This window comes from Streptopelia decaocto (genome assembly GCF_964273445.1).
Source record: "Streptopelia decaocto genome assembly, chromosome: 5".
Taxonomy (NCBI): Eukaryota; Metazoa; Chordata; class Aves; order Columbiformes; family Columbidae; genus Streptopelia; species Streptopelia decaocto.
In genome coordinates this window covers 55,785,579-55,812,090 of record NC_138659.1, presented here as the reverse complement: position 1 = coordinate 55,812,090, position 26,512 = coordinate 55,785,579, and the positions used below count along the sequence as shown (strand labels likewise).

The 26,512-nt window shown below is 36.3% G+C and overlaps 1 protein-coding gene across 9 annotated transcripts in view; it reads right to left on the bottom strand.

The window, feature by feature from the left end:
* The window catches only part of CPEB3 (cytoplasmic polyadenylation element binding protein 3), a 92,663-nt gene that overhangs the window by 39,755 nt on the left and 26,396 nt on the right, over nt 1-26,512 (bottom strand). For 7 of the 9 annotated variants that reach the window (XM_082054073.1, XM_082054072.1, XM_082054071.1 and 4 more), the window contains exons 3-4: nt 20,784-20,943; nt 8,836-8,892 (exon numbers count right to left, since the gene is read on the bottom strand). In XM_082054073.1, coding sequence (XP_081910199.1) covers nt 8,836-8,892; nt 20,784-20,943 — 217 coding nt within the window. Of the gene's footprint in view, nt 1-8,835; nt 8,893-13,458; nt 13,496-20,783; nt 20,944-26,512 lie in introns of those variants that run through there. The other 2 variants (XM_082054076.1, XM_082054074.1) reach the window with 2 other exon arrangements.

Genomic DNA, 26,512 nt, shown 5'->3' with positions numbered 1-26,512 from the left:
TATTCATGGTCATTGGACGAAACACATTAGGAGGCACACTCTCACCTACTTCTAATACCTACTTAAAGGCCTTTTGTTAACCATTTGTCTAATGCTTTTTTGAACCTGCTGATACTATCTGCTTCTAGAAATTCCTGTGGAAGCACGTTCCAAAAGTAAACTACAGAAGCTCTTCTTTTTATGGGTTCTAAGTGGATCTACCAGAAGTTTCACCAGTTGTCTCATTAGTTCCACCTCTGGGGAACATGGTGAACAGGAATTCTGCATTCCTTTGTGATTTTTCTAAGGCACCATCACATTCACTTTCAACCTTCTCCTTTCCAAACTGAAGCATTTCACCTTCATTAATCTCTTGGTAACTTGGTACAGTTACATTAGAAAGAGACTATAAGAAAGAGCAATCACAAGATCCAGAGAAAATTATATTCTAATAGTTAGCTATTTTGATAATACAAAATAAGAGCATAGCTAACTGAAGGAAAAAAAAAAGAAGGGGGAAAAAAATAAAAAGCAAACAAAAACCACTTCAAAAGGCACAGAGAAACTGAAATAGAGCAGTGAAACTAATGTTCATTATCAGCCTCATTAGCTTTTCCCAAGGCTGTAAAGACAAAAAGCTTTTAAAACCCAAAGTTATGTAGTGTCACTGGCTTAATTTATTCCTATGGAGTATGACTATTCCATAGGAAGGCCATGAGAACACTTTTTCACAGAAAAAATATGCATGCTTTGGGGCTTGTACTGGTTTATTATTCTAGTCTCAAATCACACCTGTAACTGGCCTGGCTATACTCATGTAAGGCGTGTTGTATGCCCTGTTCAGAATACACTTCAGTTATAAGACAACAGAAAATAAAAATCGGTGGCAGTGATGACTACACAAAAGCCCAACCTAGGAATGCATATCATCTGACATGATTCAATTAAACACTGTCACAATATATCAGTACAAGAAGGCGTAATAATAACTTACAGTTCAATATCCCTGTGAACCAAGCCTTTGAAGTTAAGAGGCACTTGCAAAAACAAGAACGGCCTTACTTCATTTCCTAGAGACAACAGATGTTAGTCATGTGAAACAATGAGTATCCAGTCTAACAGCTTAATCTCTAATTACGGGTTCAATTTTTATGGATCAGAACCCGTGGGGAAAAGTTCCCCTGGGAAGACAGCTAGCTACACAAGAGAGAAAGTTGGTGGCACAATTAAGCTTGACTGAAATACAATCACCTTCTTGAAACATATTTTTTAGTGAAGCCAACCAATCACATGCTGATATTTATTCAACATGATACTATCACTACCCTCAAGAAAACGTTCTGTATAGAAACTTCAGTATCATTCACCTACATCAAGCAGATCAAAAGCTTTCAGCAGCTTCAATACGGCTTAATTAATAACCTGCGAGAGACAACTTTCTGACAACCTTTTCAAATACATTATATCTTATTAAAAATATAATAGCTTAAGTCCATAGACAAGCTGGTATACTTCAGTATGTTCATATAGGGGATAATATTGCCCAAATAAATTGTTGACTTGCCTTTTAATCCAGATTCTATAATATGTTGACTTGCCTTTTAATCCAGATTCTAGCAGCAATAGAGAACTGACAAGCTGTGAAAGATCCTCCTCACAGATTTCAGCAGAGGTATGGACAGGATTAACCTTGATGTGTAAGGTACTGGAATCTTATTTCTAACTTGAAAAAATAATTTGTAACCCTGAAGCAGTCAGCAGTTCAGAACAATACCTGCTTTAATGACATTAAGAGTTGTCCAATAATTTTCTAAGATCAAAAAGGAAAATATGTCAAGTTTTTTCTTTTGAATAGTGGATCTCTGAAGTTCTGAGAGAGCTGGCAAGTGAGTTACAGTGCCAGGGAAAATGAAGACCCCCAGCAGGACAAGAGCCTGCAAGTGCAATGCCTGCTGGAGCTGGAGTAAGAAGGCTCCATCAATAGGCTCCCATTGATCAGTGGCCTGTAGCAGATACCAACCACAAGATTCGCTTTGTTGCCTCGGTCTCTAATTCTCACCCATAAGCTTTCAACCTGCTCGTGGCTATTATCCAGAGACTGCTCTTCACATTCTATCCATTTCTTGATGCAGAGGGCAACACCTACACCCCTCCTTCCTTGCTTGTCCCTTCTGAAAAGCCTGTAGCCAGCAATAGCCACACTCCAGCCATGGGATCCATCCCACCAAGTTTCAGTAATGGCAACTAGGTTGTGGCTTCCTAGTAGCACGGTGGCTTCCAGCTGCCTCCTATTTTTTACCCATACTGCATGCACTGGTGTAGAAGTATGTCAGCTACTACAATATCTATACAGTTCTAAAATTATATTCGGCCCTTTGAAGGCAACTCTGAGGCTGATGTGGCCCCTGGTAAAAATGAGTTTGACACGCCTGCCTTATAGGAACACACCTTAATTCCTTTGAGGTATTTCACTGGTGTTTCCCCATTGGCTCCTACTACCTCAGGAGCCCCTGGCTCATCTCCATTAAGCTTCACGTGTGCTGCAGTGTAGCCAGCACATCTCAGAGCAACAGGCTACAGGCCCTCACTAGCAACCCGTCCTTCCAGCCTTGCTGTGTCATCCCACAGCTTGTCACCGGCAAGCCTGATATTATCCCACTCCCCCTTCAAGTCCAGTTTAAAGCTCTGCCAGTGACCCACTCTCATGATAAGCAATGCAACAGAACTGCTTGTTTAAGAAAATAAAGCTCTTTCTTCCCCTTTTTCTACAGCTAGAAAAGTTGTTCACAAAGAACAAGACGTCTACCCTCTGGTCATTTTAAAGAGGTATAATTTTGGGATTGGGAGGATTATTGCTCATCTAAGAGTGGTTCAAAAGGTGGTTCTCAATTTCCACTGATGGATGGGCTGGACATGCAGATAGGTATTGTGATCATTTGGTGATATTAGCCTCAGCAGTCTCTTCTGGTTCACCTTTTTCCCCAATGACAGCAATGAAAGCATTACAACAATCTGCCTGATAACATATGATGACATGCATACACAACTGAATCCCATCATCAGAAAAATACAACCTACATGGCAAGCTGTATGTAGTTAAGGCCCACACATTAGGCCTCAAACACTTGATCAGACACATGAACTGCATTTGATACTCAAAACTATTGTTTAAACAGCTTAGGTCTTTCATCCTTAGGCATATTAAGCAGCCAAGCATCTGTGCAAGAGGGAAGACTTATCTATTTTCAGTTCTTCATTTTAGTCTAAAAAAATAGATTAATGATAAAACTCACATTTCTAACAGTGAGGCTGATAGGAACTTCCTTCATATTGCTTCCAATCTACCTAACCTAATTCTGGACTGCAGTCTCATTTATTTTACCATAATACATAATGCTTTTGGAATAGCCTGGCAAAGCTTTTTCTTAAAATTCTGCAGAAACAGATGGCACTCGCCCACAGCAGAGAGGATCACACAGACGAAAGGAAAGTACATGGGTGAGGTTATAAGGCAGGAAACATGGTGAGAGGAGAAAAAAAAAAGAAAAAAGAAAACCACAAGAAGGTAATAAAGAGCTACAAGGTTGGATTAAAAGGAAAAAAAAATAAGAAATCTTCCTCTACTAAAGAAAGACTTTAGCAGTCACCGATAAGAGATCCTGCCTTCAGAAACAGCCAAATCAGATCATGAGAAGTGCAGATGCTAATATAAAAAATTGAAGGGAGGAAAGAAGAAAAAGCATGATTTATTGTTCCCCTGCCTTTCTCTGTCCCCTCCCCCCACTTTTTTTTTTAATTAAACAGGTATAGAAGGGACTCTGAGATATCAGCTAGCCCACCTCACAGCCCCCAAGGCAGCATCACTACTGTTTGTACAGCTGGTTCTGAAAAACTTAACAAGGTTATGTATGAAGTGCCAGTTCGCACACTCTGGGACTGTTATGAACACTGCTACCTTTGCTATGTCACACTTTACATCACTCATTTTTTCCCTCCAGTTAAATAAAGTCTGATCTCTTTATAATTAAATTAGGTCTAGTTTTGCAAACCTTATTACTTCTCTCAGTGTTCCTTATTCCTTCCTATTACTCCTTGTATCTTAATAAGCTAGTAACCCAACTTGGCAATTGGGCTGATAAGCTCAGCAAATTCCTACAGGCAGGTATCAAACTATCAGAACAGACTGATGCATCTCAAAATGTAGCTGCACATTTTCCCAGACTTCTCTCACTACAAAAACCAAGCTTTTATTAGCTATTACACTGCCAACACAAGATTTTGCAAAACAAAAATAATTCAATAAACTTTCTATCCAGAATAGTTCATTCCAAGGTATACCAAAAGCATGAGCAGGAAATTCCAATATAAGATTCTATTTCAGCAACTTCAGTATATCTAAACACTGTGTTTGAAAACAATACATTAGAATATCGGAAGAGCAAAGTACAACAGTTCTTAAAGAGGCAAGGAAATCTTAAAACCAATAGAAGCATGAAAATAAAAAATGAAATTGTTCTGCTGCCATTACGTTTTCTGTCATGGCATGACAACTTCCCCACATAATTATTATTTATGTTAATGAAAAAAAACAAAATCTCTATACAAACATCTAAAAAGGTGCTCCAAATCCCTGCCTTAATGTATTTTTCAAGTTATTTTACTCAGAACAAACAGAACTAAATGACATTAATGAAAAGAAGACAGTCAGATGGAGAGCAAACACCACCAGACCTCACAGATGACATATTTTCATGAGACAAGAATGAACATTGGAAGCAGATGGAACATTTGAAGCCTAACAGTAAAGTCCCTGTACAGAGCAGCTTTAGGAAGAACAAAATTTCAGCATTTCACAAAGGGTTTTTTCTCATTTGTTGGTTTAACTACCTTTAGTATAAACTCATTTTACAGAAGTTTGTTTGGGATCCCAGCAATGCAGTTCAGTGCTTCCTTAGAAAGATCACACATGCTTGTTTACTCCCCATCTCCCATTTTCACCTGCTAAACTTGTCTCCCACTAAAGATGACTGTTGGCTTTCTGGAGTCCATAAGCAGCAACAAAGACAGCTCACTACCTAGCACGTAGGTGACTGTGTAGTCATGCCAGTCATTTAGTCCCATTTATAGAGCTAATTAAAAAGGAGGACATATGAATTCAAGCGAACGTCCAGTGTCCCCCAAACAGAAGCAACCGCTGCAGAAATGTATGATTTCAAATGAGTGTGAGTATGAGCAAGAGAAGGGGATGGAGGAGACCTTTTGAGTTAAATTGGGCAAAGAAAAGTAATTTCTTTTCAGGTTTTCCTTAGTATTGTAAACATAACTTTTAATTAGCTTTGCGCAAACATCTACTAAAAATATTGTCAATACATCATTTCCCTTTAAGTCCATACAGTAACTTATATAGCTAAACTCAATTATTCACTTTATGCCAGATTTGCCCTAAAATTACAGTATCAATTGTCTTTAATAGTGTGCTGTAGATGAAAAGTTCATGAAAATTATTTTACTGTTGCTCAGTATGACTAACACTATTAAAAAGTTAACAAACAGGTGTCACTACTTGATTAAAAACACTATTTCAATTAGAGAATTTCAATTAGAGCTCACATAGACAAAAACTATAGTTTTTTCCCTTTGCACAATGTTTCAAATCTAAATATTTGCATCTTCCTTTTGTTTAAATGCTCTTTAGGATTATGCTCAGATGTCTCTGAATATTTGAACACTGCATTCCTCAAGAGAAGCCTAATTCTGACAGAAAACTTCAAGTGCCTCTACTGTATGCCTATACACAAGCCTAATGCTATTAGTGAGAAGAAGAGATTCAAAGTTATTATGCATTTAAAAGCAATCTCTTCTATCTCACTAATTTTGTCATTTCACAACTCAGTGCTGTGAGGTGATGATGATTCATAGCTTTGCACAATCACGAACAAAAGGGTGGTAGTATGCTCTACACTAAGCACTGGCAACTAAACAAGTAACACCTTCCCTCAAGCCAAACCATCCCCTTCAATGTTTACAGGCAGTAGCTCGAGACAGTCCGTCAGGAAAATCCCTATTTTCTAAAGGCTGTAATCAATAAATCAGAGTAACAGCTGAAGTACAGTTGAAAGTGTTGCCACAAAGGATGAAAAGGAGCTAAAGAGACGAATAGCTCCCAGAAAACTTCCCCTCTTCCTATACCATGTGAAGAAAAGTTTTGCATTGCTGTTGGTATCAGCCTATGTTGTCTTCCAGCTTCAAAGGATTGTGTATGCTTTTAGTGAGAAATTGAGCTTTGAGTAATAAATCTTAAAGATTATTACTGTGTCTTCACAGCAAAAGAGGAACATGCCTATGTAGCAATGACTATAAATAGAACGTGAAGGCTGGATTTGCAGTTTCAGCAGACAGTGTTCAGTTTCACAGAAATTATATATCGATATTACAAGTATTATGATTTAAAGAAGTTACATAAGTTCTCCAAATTGTTCCATGAATTACTGGGATTAAATATATTTGGAGAATTTTTATTTTAATTTAATTTACTTATATATATATATATATATATAATTTTTTTTTTTTTTTTTTTTAATCCCAAACCATAACCATTCCAGCACAGGAAAGAATATTTCTCCTTGGACCAACTTTCCTTAGTATATTTCCCCATGCGGAAGTAAGGGATCACACAAGAATTACATAGTTCTAAATTTCTCAGTTTTAGCTGCAGACAAAAGAAAATTTAAATCACAGAAAGTAATTTTGAAGCTCAGGTACTTGAATACTTGCTTTTACTCCCAACTCTTTGAAGATTTAAAAGCAAAATCCAATAGGTTTCCCAGTACAATCATTCTGGCTTCTGGACTCTTTGTAACAGCCAAAACCAGTATGGCCTCGCCTACTATGGAATGGGAGGGAGAAGAGATGCAGGAGAAGGAAAATTTATGGGAACTTATCCAGACTTTTGATTTGCAATTAATTTCATTCAAAAAAACAATCACTACTATATTGGATAAATTGCATATTTATGTTTCCAGGTTTATGCAAGTCTGTAAACTTGCATATCTTTCAATAATCGCATAATATTTTAAATACTGGAAATGCCTAAATATAACTTGGTTAGGTCACTCAGTTAGTTATACTAATCTTTTAGCCATATACCAGGACCATAGCTGCAAAGGATCATTATTTTTACAAACTATTAGATTATATAGCTGCTCTAAAAATTTCACAGTAATTAGACAGAGAAAGAAATAATTTCTTAAATGTTATTTCCTTTAAAAGGGCAACTGATTTTTTTAAGTTTATCTTGCAATGACATATATCAAAATAGAATATATTCAACTGCTTAGGATAAGAGTGAGTTGTCCCAAAATGAAACAACCCTGATATGATATTATACAGTATATAGTATAGATTTTTGTATCAGTTTTTCAGTCCTGTCTTTCAAAAACCTCTAGAAGACCCTGTAAGAAATACTGCTATATATTGCATAGTAACTGCTAATTTTTAAAAATATCTCAAAATTCACTTCTAATCCCCCGTCTTCACAATTATATTACTATTGCAATCAGCTTATTGAAATGCCCACATTAGAGAATACCTTCTGAGACCAGAATTCATGTCCAACAGCAGCAGACTGTACTGTGTGAAATTTATTCACACACACACACAGAGCTACATGACCAGCTTCCCCTTTTAATAAGGTCTTTAATTAAATGGAGCATTTCCCCTAGTTGATTTCCTGTAATGTCATGTGCCCATAAGAAAATGAGGCATATATGCTAACTACAATAATAGAAACTCTGCAAAATATCTCAACATCATTAGCTGTGTAAAACAAACCAAATAAAAGGGCACAAGCATGGTCTTACAAGTTCCAAAAGCTGGCATTTAAAGCCAAATGTCAAAGTCCTTGCATCCTGTCTATTACAGATTTGTCATTCTTCACATTGACATATTCTTTTTTAATTCTGTTTGGCAGTACACAAAACACAATCTAATTTTAAGACTCTAAAAAAACCTGCAGCTTTCAACTATACAGAGTGTAACTTATATAGACGATACAAAGGCAAAAAATTTTAGAGAAGTTAGTAAATTAATCATAACATACAACATTGTAAGCAAAACCAGACATTTCAAAACAGTAAGCATTTCTTCGGATTAGGTGGACAAAAACTATGCTTTAATTTGCATAGTTCAATTCTACATTACGATGGCGGTGCCTGACACGCTGTCCCCCACATCGGAGGCTGGCTCTAGAGCTTCCACATCAACTTGGGCAGGTTTTTTCAATGTGTGTGCTCATGACTGGATAATTTTTAATTACTTTTTATTTTCCAACAGAAAGAAAAGCAATAATCTTTCAGTCAACTTCAGCCCCACACTTCTCCTGTAGCCTATAGATGTCTAAACATACTCTCCAGTCCTGTCTACATAATGTTTAAAGGAAAACAAGAAAGTAAACTCCAACAGTCAACGTACATGTACACAAAACTTGTAACAACTCATCCCAACAAGAGAAATATGTCTGGAGAGATATCGGAAATTAAAGTTCCAGATTTAACACACACACCCACAAAAGAGGGAACAACAGAGATTGTTTTGCAGTATTACCTATAGCAGGCATTATGAAGTTTCCAGTAGAACACATAAAGCTATTATAAAGCTAATATAAAGAACCACCAATTCTACCAATAAAATCAGAGAGAACTGATTTATGAGAATAATTTTTAGATAGTGCACATAAGCTTCTGTGTAAATATTATTATTACATATTTATGTCTGACTGTGCAGCTACATACACAGTAGATGTAAAAAAAAAAAAAAATACTCAATATGACAATAAGTCACTAAATATTAACTACTTACTATTAAGAGCCATAATATTGTCCGTTCCTGGATGATGGAAGTTTATTCCCATACGTCCTGCAATGTAAATAAAAGCTATTTTTAATGTCTTTATTTCAAACCTGAATTACATTCAATAACACGAAAATTTGCTAAAAGGAGAACAGCAGCCAGGGTAGCCAAATCTTCCAGCTACTGAAGGCAACTTTGCAAGAATACACATTTAAGGTATTTAACACCATAGCACTTTTAGTGTTATGCACTTAGAACACTGAAAATCACAAAATAAACACGTAAATAATAATTTTTAATACATCCCTTTGCCTTGTACTAGGAAAGTATCACATTTACTCATTCAAAATAGAGCTTCAAAGATCAATGTTGCTGCAGTTGCATCATTTATAGTAGGCTTCAAATAATAAGTACAGCAATACAAAAGCTCAGTTGGTAAAAATAAACCACTATTTTCTATACTACGTGTGACACCAGAAATTCTGTAGTTAATGGATTGTTGGAGACAGAGTGCTCATCCTTTTTTTATAATCTTCTCTAGGAATCTGCCATCACTTACTATTTGAGATAAGACATTAAGTTGGAGGGAGTGTTGTTCTCATGGAGTACATTCACATGTATTTGAAAAACATGTATTCTTGACCCACAATATGGACCATCATATATACCATTAAACCCAAATGAACTCTGTGGGTGCCAGTTTCCAGGAAGCTAGAGCGATGCAAAATAGTACCAATTTTCTCACATGAAATTTAACAAACGAAAGGTTGGCTTAAGATCATCTTTGATGACTTTAAGAACTGAAAGTGGGAACAAATTCACATGCGATTACTTTGTTTCACAGGAGACACAGTCCACGGAAGTCTACTTCTATCATCAAAGCAATGAATGAGCCAACTCTCCTACTATTCAAATTAGTTTTAGATACTATTTAACTGAGCTGAAGTATTAAAAACTTCCCCTGAAGAAACTTTGTAACAGGACTATTTTAATTAAACCCCACATAACAATTTGAAAGCTGTAATTTATCTTAGTCCTCATTGAGAAAAAGATATGAAAGAATCACTATAGCCACATAAAAAATTATTTTAATTAAGTAATGCAAGTAACTTAGGTTACTTACAAGTGCTGTAACGCATTTTATATGCTCTCCATGTCTCTAGATTTGTGGTTAAGTTTGGGAGCTAAGCAGACAGTTTACATTTTTTCACTATATTGGCACTCATATATGGGAGATCAAGATTCACTCACTATACTGACGAACTAACATAGCCATTAAGTTCCTGTAGTGTAAATTCTCTTCCATACTTCTGCAAAACCAAGTTTTAACAAGTGTTGACAAAGCAGAACTAAAGCCAATCTTCTCCAACATTTTTAGTTCCTATTAATAAGTTACAGCCTTCTATTTCCAGCCACAGAGACTGCTGTGCTGTAATTAGCATTATTTCTGAATAGATACAACACAAAGTTTCAGTACACTTCTGAAACGAAGTCACAAGCAGTTTAAGAAGAGCAAATATATTTTATTCACATTATCATTTTCTCACTCTTTTAGAAAAAAGTGCCCCCCGCAATAAGACTGTGAAGCAAACACCTCCAGAAAGAAGTAGGGGCAGAAGGAAGGTAAATACAGTTTTCATTTTTACTTTCCAACTCCTTCAGCAAAGCTTCTTAAAGAGAACTTCATTAACTACTTCAGATTTCCTAATTACAGATATCATTCTCCTATACATACTTTCACATTAATCTGGCACTGCAGAAACATAAAGCTGCTATGATTTCACTTAGTATAAGCTTGTGCCAAAGTAAGTCAACCTGCCAGGTTGACATTAATTCCCTTTTTCTTAACAGTATATTAATGAGTGTTACAGGTATTACTTGTGAAAAGGTGTATATATTAATCTATACTTGTAAACTAATACTCATAACAGAAAAAAGGAATTTCTATTAAAAAAAAAAAAAAAAAGGAGTAAAATTCAAATTCATAATGCTTGGACAGGCCCTTCCCTCTTCCTTTGCTGAAGCTGAAATTCTGCTGTTTGACCAGCTTCAGAAATAGAATCATATCTGTGACATCTGGGTTTGGTTTTTTCCTCCCTCCAGGCTGTCACTGGACCAGGTGCTGCTGGCGTGACATTTTGTCACCTGCCCTTGGCCTGCTATTTTTAAACAGTTCTTGTCAGCTATCTTTTCAGAGGAGCAGAAAATACAGAGCAGCACAAGCAGAAGGACATGTTCTCACACTGAGCTAAGCAACAGTGTGGGATGATTCCGTGCATCTTCAGAGGTTCCCTAGTGCAATTCTGTAGAAACAAATTAATGGAATGCTTTCAAAACACACCTGTATTAAAAGCATTCAAAACAGACTGGTAACACACCAGTCATAAGACAATTAGTTACCAAAAATTATGTAGCCTCTCATGTTAATGACAACATTTGAGTATCTTGCTGTCTGAAAGCAAATTATCCAGTTGAAACCAAGAGGCTATATGCAGATTACAAAACTACATAGTTTTCTAAGGAACAAGAAGAGAGAAAAAAATATATATATACATTTGTTCATTTAAATGGGCAATGTAAAACTGTGAAATGTAAATAGGAATATATGTCTGATGACATTTTTGGGTTAAACACAGAAATGACTACAGGAAAACAATTTTAAGAAAAGCACATGTGTGCTACCCAGACCTTTATGAAGTCCATACAAGCACATATTTCTAGTTATAGTTTAAAAATGGCATCTCCGGATAAAATTTCTGTTTTTCAAGAATCTTAAGCACAATAAGCAGAAACACAGAGAAGTTATAGCACAGAAGCTATGGACTCCAGCAGTCCACTGAAATCATAAACAGGAATCCTTCCAGTAACAACATCCCCAGTACTTGTATTCAGCAGACATCTGCCATTTTCAGTTTGCCTCTCTTGGTTTCATAACTATCTATCGAGTATATTTTTATTTATGTGCATTTATAACACATAGGCTGCAACAATAATCACTCTTTTACATAAGTCTTTTCAATTCCTAATTAAAAAAAAAAAAAAAAAAAAAAAAAAGTAGTTGTATATTTCTTGCTCAGGGTATAAATGAGGGTTTAATCCAGGCTGCTCTTTTGCATATCTTCTGTCATTAAATTCCTTAAATTCTCTCTCCTAACAGCTTTTGGAGAGACTTTGCTAGCTGGACTGCCTAAATGCTCTGCTGTATGTCCAACATCATGTTTGTCATGGCAGAGCACCCAATTCCTTCTTAGAGCACATCTCAAGCATATGCATCTTCTCTCTGTATTATATAGGAAATAAGAAGATCTCAAATGTAATTTAACTTCACCTCAGTCTTTGTAGAAAAGTCATGATTTTGAAACTATTCTGAAATCTTTCCAATAACTTAAGTAAGTATACCCTTCCCAGATACGAATCTCTTTATTAAGTCTTTCACAAGTAGATAATCTGATTTTTTTAAATTGTCTAGATAATTGCAAGTTACATGAACAGTTCTGAGAAAGAATGTTGTACCAGAAATAACAAACCCGTATGTCAGGCATGGTTTTACCACCATTGCATTTGTTTGACGGTGTCTATCTAGAGCCAGACTTGCCTATAGTGGTCCCCTTAATCTCAACTTTAAAATCCATTGGTTTTAGCAGATATTGTAGCTTATGAACACAATCTGTTTACAACTAAGTGTAAAGCTAATCTTTTATTTCATCATTGTTTATATGTGCTGGCATTATCATTATTTTTCTATGTCTGAAACAAACACCAGTGATTAATCAGTTCTAGATCTAACATTACTGCTTTTGCATGAAGAGATTTCTGAATTCACTTTCTCTTTCTATTCTTTTTCTCTTCCTAAGTGCTCTACGGATTTTTGAATTTGTGAAATCGTAATCATCTCCTGGACATGAAACACTAACTCAGTTAAGAACTTTTAGGATTACAGTTATAACACCTAGTCTCATCATTTTGATGTCACAATCAACATTCCAAGAAACAATGTCCATTGATCATGTGCTGAGTAAAATTTCTTCCACTGTTACACCTCATGGCTTTCACCAAGGTTGACCACTTACACCAATTGCTATTTGGCATAAGATTTGCTAGAAAATAGCAAAACTGGCCTGCTTCTGACCTTCCCGAACTTACTGGGAATGAGAATTTCCCCTCACATAGTTTTTAAGATCATTGTTGATATCAATTAGAAGTTATGACTAGAGACTCCAGTGGCAAGGTCAAATGAAACTGGCAACAGGACTAGGTCTGCTATACTTCCTTAGCACGAATACCTTCTTTATCATTCTTCTCTTTTCCAGCATGTGATTTCAAAGTTGGTGCCAACAAAAGGCATTACAAAACAGCAATAGTTATTTGGATGGACAAGTAGCAAGGAGGTAAAGATCAGACACAGAAAAGTGCAAAAATCAAAGCAATGCCAGTATTCCGTCAAACAACTGAAAGAAGGTTATTTTAACTGATATGTATTTGGGGGTCTAGTTTACAGCAGAACCTAACAGCCTCCCCAAACTCTCAGTCAACATACCCCAGCTCAACCATGAGTCTTTGCTCCATGATTCACAAATGGCCTAAAAGCATGAAGCACGTGTGTGTATATATAAGAATTTTAATCATTTTTACCTGACTAGACCTCATAACATTCTCTCTCCTCTTCCCCCTGAAATACAGACACCTGAAACTGATGCTGCAGTAACTCAACATACATGCCCAAAACAATTTCAAAAGCAAGAACTGTGTAAGCCAAGGTCTGCATAAAGAATTAGAAAAATAAAAGGTAACTCACTGAAGAAGTTTGTTTTTTCTTCTTTTTCTTTCCCCTTCCCTCCCCCTCTTTTTTTTTTTTTTAAAGTCTGTCTTTTGTTCACACTTACAATTTAAACAACTACTAGGGACCTACATATCGTTTATACATTAATGCACTCCAGTGGAACAAAAATACTGTTGTTTGCCAGAAGGGAAATACGAAGAATTCTTACTATGTTTACATGTATAGATTTTTACTGTGCAAATACATATTGTGGCAATGTGAACAGCAGTGTACAGTTATCAGCTACGAATATCAGTAATAAAGCTTGCTGATGCAAACTGCTTCCTATTACTGACTAAACAAATACATGTGATCAGTAGACAAAGCAACCTATAAAACCTAACAGCATATACAAGACAATGAAAAGTATTCTTCATGAGTAAATTACATTGTTTGAATAAAGCACAAAGGTCTTGCATGTATTTAAGCAGTGCAAACATTTTTAGCTCAAAACCAGCTATATTTTCAAAATTTTCGTACTTTAAAAGAAAGAGCTGATGAATATAAAATAAAATCTGGTTTTACTTGTAAGGGGTAGACAGGTGTAATATACATACACATATATCCATTCTACATATAGTTCTAGAACTGTACTAAAAAGAGCAATATTGGTATTCTTACTGGGCAGTGTGGGGAGAATAAAATCAACCAATATGAAAGCAGACATTAGCATTCTATTCTAAAATATACAAAATCCTCAAAACAGTACAGAAGCAAGGAAGAAAAAGAAGGGGGGGAGGGGAAAACAAACCAACTTTAGGTGCCTGTGAGGCCAGTCTTAGTAGTACAATGAAAAAATAGAAATAAAGAAAGGGAAAATTGATACCTGTATCACCACTCCTTAAACTAAACAAAGCAAACAAAAAAATCCCACCAGTCCAGCCCAGAATGGATTCTATAGGTCAAAGACAAGGTCACGCTGGATGTCAGCAGCAAATTAGGAAGTATAATCATAACACAGGATCATTGAAGAAAGCACTTCGAGAAATACGAACCATTTAATGGTCATATTCTGTACTAAAAAAAAAAAAAATTTAAAAAAAAATAAAAAGTGTTCTCTTGAATAAGCAGAGATTCAAATAGAAAGGAAACAGAGCACATTTCCTTTAAGGGGATTACCTTATTGGGCTCTACAACTACCTGACAGGAAGTTGTAGCATGGAGGGTGTTGGTCTCTTCTCCCAAGTAGCCATTGATAGGATGAGAGGAAATGGCCTCAAGTTGCACCAGGGGAGGTTCAGATTGGATATTAGGAAACACTACTTCACAGAAAGGGTTGTCAGGCATTGGAACAGGCTGCCCAGGGAAATTGTTGAGTCAGCATTTCTGGAGGTGTTTAAGAGACATATAGATGAGGCTCTTAGGGACATGGTTTAGTGCTAGAGTTAGGTTATGGTTGGACTCAATGATGTGGAGGGTGTCTTCCAACTGAAATGATTCTATGTTTCTGTAATTAGCTTGAGTGGCCTGCCTTAATACACAAATAGATGTGCAAACACAGCTGTCTGCTCACTCTGGTCTTCATGTGCATTTACAGAAAGGTGTCTGATGAGCATGGAGATTTTGAGAAACACTGTTACAGCGCACTTTTTTCTAATGGAAGTGTTGCAAAATGCTCTCCTGGGTGGCACCGTTTCTAGGACTGAGATGACAACACTTGTTCTATTTGCATGACCTTTGTGTTCAGCTGCTGACTGCAAACACAAATATCATCTATTCACCTTCACTTTTCTCAGGTCATGTGGCAAACCTACCATTTTGCTTACAAAAAGCTTATGAACAATTACAGATTAATAGAATCTGGGAGCATGCAATGAAGTTAACTGAAGATCAAGACGGAAAAGTAAAGATCCCTTCTATGTGTATTACAATATCGTCTAAGTTGCATATAATCTTGAACCACTGCTGTCATAACTCATTAACAACATAGTTAAATGTAAACAGGAAATCTGAAATGTATTTAGTTTTCATATGACCTGATACAGTCTTTACAGTAGTTAAAAAGTAGTAACCCCAGTAACTTCAGTTTTCTCTTGTGCAAATATATGGGTGTCATTCATATTACGTATTGAAAACCAAGATAAAAAGGTTCCCCACAGATGCTATTTCTACCTCCAAACTGTTGTACATTTGTATTCAGAGTCTCAAACAATCTCAGAACAAAAAATTCTAAGATAGTCAGGGAGCATGCACATTCTACTGAAATATTATGACATAATCAGCACATATTTTATGTCTCCTTCTACAGTATAATATCCATTAAAATTAGTTTTAGTAAATCCTGCTCTTGAAATTCTCCTTGTACTTGTGTAGAAATACTCATACTTGAAGATGTGTCAAACTGATACACATAAAAACCTCAGAATTTTTGTTAGCTGCACTTTACTAAGTTTCTTTCCATTCTGATATAGAATAAAACCCAAATATTGCAGTTATCTACTGTAACAGTAAATTAAAAAATATATATATTTTGAAGGGACATGATTTCCCTCCTCAATTTTATATTTTGATTCAGTTTCATGACCTGTCAGTATTACATGTGCATAGCATATGATCTAACACAGCTGAAATATTTTATTTAATTATTTTAAAATAGAGCAAAGGCAGCTGCTAGTTTCTACTGATCAAAATATTTTTTTATAGATCAGAATGAGTCTGTTTGTGTTGTAATGCAATAGTTTGACACAGATAAACATATTGCAACAGTGACATATTGCACCACAGACAGGAGATGCTTTGATGTAGGAAAGAATTGTTTTGGTCAGCAATAAGTAGCATCTACCCATAGTTATTCTGATAATTCAGTTTTACCCTACAGCATTAGATAGAAGTCATACATAAGTACCAACAGGTTACAAAATACTGCAAATATATCCTTTCCTCATTAAAGCTAAACTCTCTCGCATGTTTTTGTAGCATATAATATATTTTATTGGCAACTCAGGAAATAAATAAGGCAGTTCAGGAAAAACATCTTAGAAAATATTGCACAATTCTGTCATATGGGCATATTTATGACTGACACAGGGAGCAACCAGATACCCTTGGCCATATACGGTAATTTGCCTTTAACTAGAAGCAGCTTGACAATTCCTTTACTGTACCTGTTTTGCTCTTTTTTCTCTCCTTTTTGAAAGGAGAATAGTATTTACGAGTATTGACTGAAAGAAAAAATTTGAAGCCAGTCACGATGGCAGAGAAAGCAGATAAGGAAGTCTGCCTAACTGTTTTGGGAGAAAAGAAAATGAGACTTCCTTTTTAATGAGTGAGTTAGATCTCAAAGCATGAAAAAGGCAAACAATTTTTAAAGTTACACAGTTCCCAGACTATGAGAAGAGAACAACAGGAACCTAGAGCAGGGTACCCCTATCTGGCAGGACAAGCTGAGAAAAATAAATCAGTTTTAGACAGAAACAGAGTGAGAGCTGACACTGAAAATGTTCTTACAAGACTGGGCTCCAGAAAAAGTGCAACATAGATAAATTACCAGCTTATCCATCTAAGTCCAGAAACCTCAGAGCTAGGTATCAAATCTCTCCTACAGTGAGAAACACCCAAAAAGAACTAAGTGACCCCAGCTCTCCTAGCTGGAGAGCACCAAGCCAGCATGCCAATCACACTGAGTTAGCACTCAGTGTAAGTAATTCAATATTGCAAGACTGAGGACCAGTTAGTTTCTGCTTCTCTAACAATCCTTCAGCCTTTCTCTTGCTCCACAATTGAAAACAACATCCCTCAAAAAAAGTCACTTAATCACATGCCATTTTGAGGCCAACTGGATCATGCTTTAAAAAAAGTGACCTGCTTTGGTGACCTTGAAATAAAACAAATTTCCACGGCGTGCAGGACAAAGTCTGATTGTACCTCAGATTCAGAGAAGAAGCTTCAGGTGCTACAAACAAGAGGAAAGACACTTTCTCATGAGGAACTTGTACCCCCAAATGAGAAGAAAATATCCCAAAACCATTTCAGTTTGGTCTTCACATCAGAATCTTTTATGGTTAAGCCTCAAATCCTCATTCTAATATAGAGCCTTTGTTCTATATCCAAGAAAATTATTTTTTGTTTCAAGTATCTGCTGGGATGTGAGGGGGCACATACGCCAAGAAGGGCTATGTTCCAAGCAAAGTTTCGAACTCCAGATAAACCACCTGCAATATTTTACTAATGAATACATACACAGACAGTACTTCTAAAAATAAACATTTGCTGAACACTTTGTTGCCAGCAGCAGGCTGAGATTATCCTGAAATAGCTGCACTGGCTTTGTGACATGCATTGGAGGCTCCAAGACATGTAGAGCTCTTCTAGAATTAAATTTTTCTGTGTTTTCAAAATCAGGGGATTTTGGTCCTCATCTTTTCATCCTTTTTGTTTAGAAGTGTGAATAGGAAATACAAGGCCAACTGACATGTAAGTGCTGTTAGCTAAAACTGTTGGTGAAAACAAGGTTCACTTACCAAAAGGTGAACAATTTAAAAACTCATTTGAAAGCCACTTCATTACTTTTGTTTGTTCTCTAAATTGGGATTTTTGTAGTTGTTTTACTTTCTCTGTACACAAGAAAAAGAGAGGGCAGCCACACATGCCAGAGAAGGGAAGATCTAAAGGGAAAAATTCACTAAGTTTAGTGTGAAAGACAGAGGAGGTAAAATGAAGCAGCAGCTCTGAGATTTGGTTAAGTTAATAAGATTCTGGAAAAAGTAATTGAAATTTTGCACAAAAGGCATTCACACAGGAATGTCTATGAGGAACTGAAAAATCAAGCTGAATGTACATAGACAGTATATTCAAAAAGCTTCAAGGTGAAAATAAATGAAAATGTGACAACGACTGAAGAAACAAAAGCAAGCAGAGTCAATCACTTACATTCTCAACACGATTACAGACCAAAATATGCTGCTACTTTAAGGGAGAAAGCCAGAGGAGAGTGGGATAAATAGGGAAAAAAAAAAACAAGTGAGTTTAGAAGACAAGAGTAAGTGAACTCTGAGGAAGGTGCAGAGAAGGACAGTAGTTGAAAACCTTCTGCATCTTTGCAAGAGGAAAAGCAGAAAATTGGAGGTACAGGGTAAGAGTCAATACCAAGGCAACAATGAAACCACAATAGGAAAGTGATCTGAGGAGTGGATCAATGTTTGCAGAATAATGTTACGTTTTCATGAAAAGGATTCAATTAAAATAGGAACATAGATCTGTATAACAGAGAGGAAGGCAACACTTCATTGGCTTGAGTCCAGAGCTGGGCCAGAAAGATGATCTGGGCCAGAGAACCTCTCCTGTGAAAACAGGCTGACAGAGACAGGGTTGCTCAGCCTGGAGAAGAGAAGGCTCCAGGGAGACTTTATTGTGGCATTCCAGTACCTAAAGCAGATCCGTGGGAAAGCTGGAGAGGGGCTTTTTACAAGGGCATGGAGTGATAGGACAAGGGGTAATGGCTTTAAACTAAAAAAGGTAGATTTAGATTAGATATAAGGAAGAAATTCTTAACCATGAAGGTGGTGAGGCACTGGAACAGGCTGCCCAGAGAAGCTGTGGATGCCCCATCCCTGGAAGTGTTCAAGGCCAGGCTGGATGGGGCTTTGAGCAACCTGGTCTAGTGGAAGGTGCCCCTGCCTGTGTCAGGGTGTTGGAACAAATGTCCCTTCCAACCCAAGCCATTCTATGGTTCCGTGACTTCTTGGAAGAGAGAATGAACATGTCCTGAAACAGCCACTCCTACAGGAGTTCAGGTTCATACAGTTCACTCAGGTTCATATGGAAATTCAGTCTTTAAAAAATTAGTCTCAATTTGTATATTTAAATAAATACTGATTTAAAAACCATGAACTTTTAGCTAGATTATAATACATTTAATAAGATACCATAAATATTTAAATTAGTTACTAGCAACTCGAATTTTATTTTTTTATAACAGCCATATGAAAATTATATCCAGAAGAGTTTTTGTTGAGCTTGTTTTTAGTGGTTTCAGGTTAAAACTTATTCTGGAGGACTATGATCAGAACAGATATGAAACAGTATTTCTTGCCATTTTATACAGCTGAAAAATGGTTAAAGACACATGAAGGCTATAGCACAGCAAAATGCAAGATAATAGTGGAAAGCGCAGTTTAAAATAGCTGACAGTACAGAACCCAGTTTGGTATGGTTGTAAAAAAACTCTGTACCCAGAAAGATGGTGGAAGACGAACACTACCTTAGACCAGAAGATATATTTTTCCACATGTAATATATAAGTGGGGAGGAGAACAAAGGAGGAAGCCACAGCATCAGAAAAGTATGTATATAAAGCATTAGCATAGGAAGTGCCATACACGACTACATTTCTTCTCTATCAATTTCAGTGTCCTGACTTTTTAAAGACTGGAAATCATTTCTATTTCAAGACTTCCTTTGTATTTGGTTTACTATTAGCTTCAGTCTTCAAAGTCACTAAGAATGCATTTGAGCAAGAATGTGTACCTATTTTTAAGCTTAACCAATGAAATATTGTCAGAGGAGTGTGCAGGTTGATCAGGAATATTTATTCATTGAAATGCTGCCACAGCATTTCACTATTCAGTATCATCTCCAATGCTACATCTGGTAGAACAAACATAGTTTAGTAGCATAAATAATCAAAACTTTCCCAGCACTTACAACATCTAACAGATTTTGGCTCCTCCTAACAATGTGAAATCCAAATTAGGATACATTCTAAAAAAAGAAATCTGAAACAACTGTAGAGGTTAAGCTTGACACATTGTTTGTTTTAGAACCCTGTATACTAGACTGATGATCCAAAAATAAGAACAGTATTAAGTTTAAAAAAGAGGTTGAACATAACAATTGAACAGTTGCAGTACACATCTTCTGAACTGAATGACTGCAGGAGGAGACCCAACTGTGCAACTTGCTGATACACAAAACCAAGTTTTGGAAACATCAGTTAGAAAATATTATGATTGTGCACTTATAAGAAATGTACACACATTTTACCTTATCTTCCTACCATAGAGTTTATTGTCCTAAGATGGGGAAAAAAGAAGTTTTGCATAACTGACAACTCATTCATTAGCAAAAATTTTATAGCGGTACTCAAAAGCTGATTTTTGTTTAAACACCAAGCAAGCATGGACATATGAATATTCCTAACCTGTAAAATGATTCCTCCACATTATATCAGCGAAACTCATTGGTGGGCCACTGGGAGGGTAGTGTTTACCTTTCAGAGGCTCATGATCAGTCCTTATCATATCCATTAAGGAATTTTCCAAAGAGTGCAAGTTAAAAGTGTCATAGGGCCTATTCCGGTCCTAGAAGAGAAAACAAAAAACATGAAAGGAAAGAAAGGTGTTATAGAAAAAATCATTGTCTAACACAGGCTCATTTCTTATTTTGTAGAACTCCAGCATCCAATTCCACTTTTTTCTTGACAGAACTTCTTATATTACAAAAAAAAAAAAAAAAAAAATCAATAACTATAAGCCTACAGTTGTTAAAATGATGCCCTTCATTTTGAAACCGCTGCTTTCACCAATACAGCTACACAGAGAGGCTTTTTAATACTTCTAAAAATTATATACAACTAGTAGCTAATTCTAAAAATTATCATTTAAATTAGAACTTTAAAATACAGCAATATTAATGTTTACAGTGGAGAAATAAAATTGTTCCAGAGTTCAGAGATTTTTGGTATACAGCTTCATCATCTGTTGTCTGTCACAGTGCTACCTTACCAGCAGAGCAGAAGCAAGCAATGCTCAAGATGCCAGTGGGCACATTTGTTCCAGAAAGTACCAAGTAATTCTTCAAATGTCTAACATGAATCTCACATGTTTAAATAAAGTACACTAGATGCAAAATAAAACAAAAAGCAAGATAGGATATGCAACACTTTCTAGACTAAGGCACTCAAAACCCTGAGCCAGGGTTGGTTTGTATTGTTTGGATCTCTCATTTTTAATTTGCTGTAGTTCAGCTTCTGTTTTTTAAGTAAAAGGAAAAACAAACAAACAAAATACACAAAACACAACCAACCTTTAGCAAGCCTGTTGCAAAGCTCAGGAACAATCTTATGGAGGGAACAATCTATCCATGCCCATGTATTTAGAGTACTGTACACAATGGGGCCATATAACGGAACAGTCCCCTTGTTGTAGCCAAACAGTTTCTAAAAAACATTCATTTTCTTATTCTCATCACTATCATTAAAAAAAAGTAAAGCAGAAGTATGTAAAAGATAGTAAATTTTCTTTGTACCCTATATTATGCTACAATTAATGAAGAGTGTTATAACATTCTACTGTGCAAAATGAAACTTTCATTTTAATATGCCCCCCAAATTCCTGGAACAATGTTTTCCATCTGCTGGTTACTACATGATAATCTTCTTGCTTGAAATAACAAAACTTAAAATCCTCAGTCAAGAAGCAGCAGTATCTGTAGCAAATGTAACACAAGTATTATTTCTCTTAAACCCTCTTTTTCTTAGGTTGTCTTCAAATAAAACTAAAGGAGAGAATGAGCTCACTGGTATAATTAAGCATTCTTTCAATATTCCTGTTGTGGAATTCAAATAAATACATGTCATTAAAAGTTTGCTATTACTAAAAGCTCTGAAATGCAGATCTTCCTACTGCCAAAAATCTCATGTTCCCATAGTCAACCTACTCTAAACTGAAGATCCAAGTTCCCTTCTCCAACATGCTAATTTTGTATTTTCTAGAAGTGGACTGCCATTATTTTCTTCACACATTGTTTCATCTATTGACCATTTTTTGGCAGTCAAACATGATGTCCAAAGAATAATACTTGATTTCTGTTAGAAGTTATACTAAGCACAAAAGTTCAAATGAGCTCACAGATTTTTAATTTTAATTGTTGATGATTTGTATGTCTTCAACAGCTGCTTAGAATGGCAACATTTGTACACTGTATTCAAAAGAGTACTTGTTCACCTCTCCAAATGGATCAACATATATGGAATACAAAATAAAATTTATGTCCAGGAAATCTAAAATAGATCTTGGGAAAAACAAAAAAAAACAAAAAACCAAACACACAACAAACAACAAACCAACCAAAAAAAAAAAAACCACCACCCACCAAAAGTTTCCTAACAGAAGACTTTATTTTGGTTAAAACAACCCACTGCTAGGTAATACGTAGTAGGAGAGAAGAGTTTGTTTTATTTCATATTCCCTTTCTTAAAAGAAATGCAAGAAATTGAAAAGTGCAACTTGAATGTAAAAACAAACTCATTCTTGCAATATATTAGTAACTTGATTAAATAAGATCTATATTATTCCCTAAAAGCAAGAATTTTGATCATCTTTTCCTATTTATTTCTTTTAAATACCTGTACTGTGAACATGTAAGGAGGTCAGGTGTTACAGTACTAAACCACGGCACCTTTTTGAAAAGAAGATATGAAAGCAAACATACAGACTTTATCCTAAATAGGGGTGGGAAAGTATTTTTCAATCAGGTCTGATCTAGTTTACTATACAGCTGCAGCAGAGCTGAGCTGGCAAAACCAACACTGGCAGGAGAGCAAAAGGGCAGCTTTTCCACAATGATAGTTTATTCCAGCTTTAAACATTCCTGAGATTAGTCTTAAAGGCCAGAAGGAAGGTTCAGAAGAGGACACAGCCTACAAATTGAATTTAATTTTCCTTTATTAAAATGTATGTTAGTTATGTTTTAAATACGCTACTATAGCAGCAAAACCCTGGGAGGTCCTACTTCGTACTTCCCAAGGAGCTGTACACATGGAGGCATGTGAAAAAAAAAGGAGAAAAAAACCCCGTAGCATGGAAGGCAAGGCTTCACAGGGCAAGTTTGCTAGAATGCAGGATCTTTCTAACCTTTTAAGGGGCATACAAACCTGCAATATATTTTCAAGATGAAAGATCAATTTAATCAACACCCTTTATTGAGGCAATTATAACACATCCACTATAGTATTAGAGCAAGCTAAATCAAGTAACAGATATTTAGACACAACAGATTTTTACAAGTATGTTGTGGCATGTGCGTAAGTATAACGTATGCTGACTACAGATTTTTCTAGTGTGGGTGACAAAACAAACAAGTCAGGGCTAACATTCTAGCTACTAAGTAAAACAGCTACTACTCTTTGTCTTAGTAGTTTTCATTTCAGTAGCAACTCATTTGTACTCAGCAGATTTGAAGACTGTTTCCTAAATTCAGCAATTTCTTGCAAGAAGCCTGGTGCTTCTGCAGGTACACACACAAGATGATGTTTCCTTATTTGTCAGCATGAACTGGTTCTCCTGCTTTTGTGAACTGATACTGTTCCATCTCCCTGATTTGCCTTTTGCATTGTTTCCACAGGCTACCGACCTACTGCCAAACAACCTCAACAATGGAAACAGTTCATAAAGGTCCTTAGTGACCCATGAGAACTTTGCAAGGAAGTTCTGGAACTAGGACCATGAATGGAAATCAAAATATAAACTACAGAATGATAAAGCAGAATAAAAAACTTGGAAATGCAGCTTGAAAATCTAGCAAGTCAGGAAGATCTGCTGGAATCTTCTAGAGAAGACAAAGATCCTAAGACCTACTTAAACTACATTACAGATAAAAGACAAATTTCCAGCTACAAACAAGCATTAAGTCAGCAAAAGATTAAGTCCAGCCTGCCCATGTGGGATTGCACTCCTGCTGTATACAGAGAGCAGCTCCTTCATTGTTTGCTGCTGCTGTATATGGCAGCATATTTCAGTTCTTACAATACTCTATTCTTGAAAGAAAGAAAAACAGCTTAGTAATAACAACTCAGAGAAGATATGGGTCCCAGAACTTTAAATCCCAGCCCTGGCTCTTATCTATACATCCATCCATGGCATAGACTTCCACAAAGCATGTATGTTAAACATAATGAAAAATTGTAAATGCATATGCAGGATCAGATTTTTGAAGGATCACAAAGCGAAACAGACCTCCAGTCGAAGCTGGGTATCAACTTTCTATCTTTAAATATCTGACCTCCAAAGCTGATTAGAAATGTCAGAAAATAGAATGTCTATGTCTTTTAATTTAAAACAAACAAAAGAATCACAACAGTAACTTTGGCAAAAATAACTGCAGAGTTGAGACACTAAAATGAGAAAATACAATAATTTGCTTTTTGCCTGCATTTTACGCTTTTGTGCATATATATTATGCTAGTCTTCAATTACAAAGCCATAATAATTTTTCAGAGGTTTCCAGTCTCCATCCAATATGCATAATGAACCAGGTCCAGAAATTAATAAAAAACAGGACTTTGAAGACATCTGTTTATCTCTAGGCCAGATGCCTGTGTTGCTTATCCCAGGAGATGGCTAAGGTATAATCAGTGTGTCAGCAAATTCCAGGAGGGGAAAGGACATACTTAAAATTAAATGTTATCTTAATTATGAAACACAGATTACTTAGCAGTACCTGAACTAAGTATCATTCGTAATCAAAAGAACTTTTTCCCTGTGTCATACCCTGTAATGTGGTGTGCTTTGTCCTGCCCCCTTCAGACTCAGAGCATGGGCATGTAAGGACAAGGCATACCTAGTGCTGCTTCAGTTCCCTCCCAGTAGATACACAAACCATGTCTTTACTGGCAAGAGGGAAAGGTAAAGAATGAGAAAAGAAAATATGACTATATTATGGATAACAAAGCCAAGATCAGGTCTATACCTAGGGCCATAAAAGGTGTTAAGTGGACCTTAACACAGCATGGCTTCCTCACTACCTCTTTCAGCTTGAACACATAGTGCAACGTACTTGGAACTAATTAACTTAAAAAACAAAAATTACCAACATATCCCATGGCAGAAACATGGAGAACATACAGTTTCAGTTTTTGGAGCAAGGTGTATCTTTTTCTTCTGTCTCTGCAGGGGATTAAGGCAGTGGAGACACTTGACCATTAACTGATTAAACTACAGTCACGAAGTGAAAAGTTTTACCCTGAGAAGGCACGTCAGGAATCTAATACATGTTGCCCAAGCCTAGCTATCATCCGTACTCAAAATTCTTAACCATGCATTTATGCATGTGTTCAGTCCTTGTTGGCATGGTCATCTCCATCTGTAGCATAAAATATACATTAAGCTAAGACATACACCTGATCTGCCTGGTTTTTAGTATGCAAGCAGCAAAACCTCAGGTACCTAGACACTTCCAAATGTACATTTCCCTCTGCCTATATAATTCAGTCCATCTGCAAACTGACTTCCTGTTAAGTTTCCAAGCTTCCTATATTCTGAACAATGTCTCAGTTTCAGTAATTTATTTCAGCGTTCTACATTTTTACGCTGCCCTAGATTTTCAAGCTTCCTGCACCAGTGTGTGGCATAACACAGCCCAACTCTGCCGAGCAGCAAGATAGCTTCCGCTCACTGAACCGTTCGTTCACTGTTTCCAGGAGAATACCAAAACTCCAGTCAGGCTCAGCAAAGTCCCAGTATTTTTTACCTATTAGATTCTGGGACATTACATGCCATATTTTGATCAGAAGGAAGAGATGAGATCCCAGGGAACAGCTAAAATTCTTATGGCTTAAACAACTTTTCTATCGATGTGAACTTCTTCAGTATGGTCACTGCTGTGTTTCATTCGTTTGTGCCTGACATAAGCCTGGATTTGGCTGCACAGGATTGCTAAGCATTGCCAAATAAAGCTGGAAACACAGTTTCAAATAAATGCAGGGTAAAATGCCAACACTGTTTTAAACTGGGCTCACTCACTCCCTTCTAGCACCTGCAAGAGGAGTTACTACTAAGAATAGGAGTAAAACAAGTTTGTCTTTCCCAATCCAAAGCAGCAAGAACAGCAATTGCAAAAAAAGTATTGCGGAAGTTCGGCTTGGGACATGCT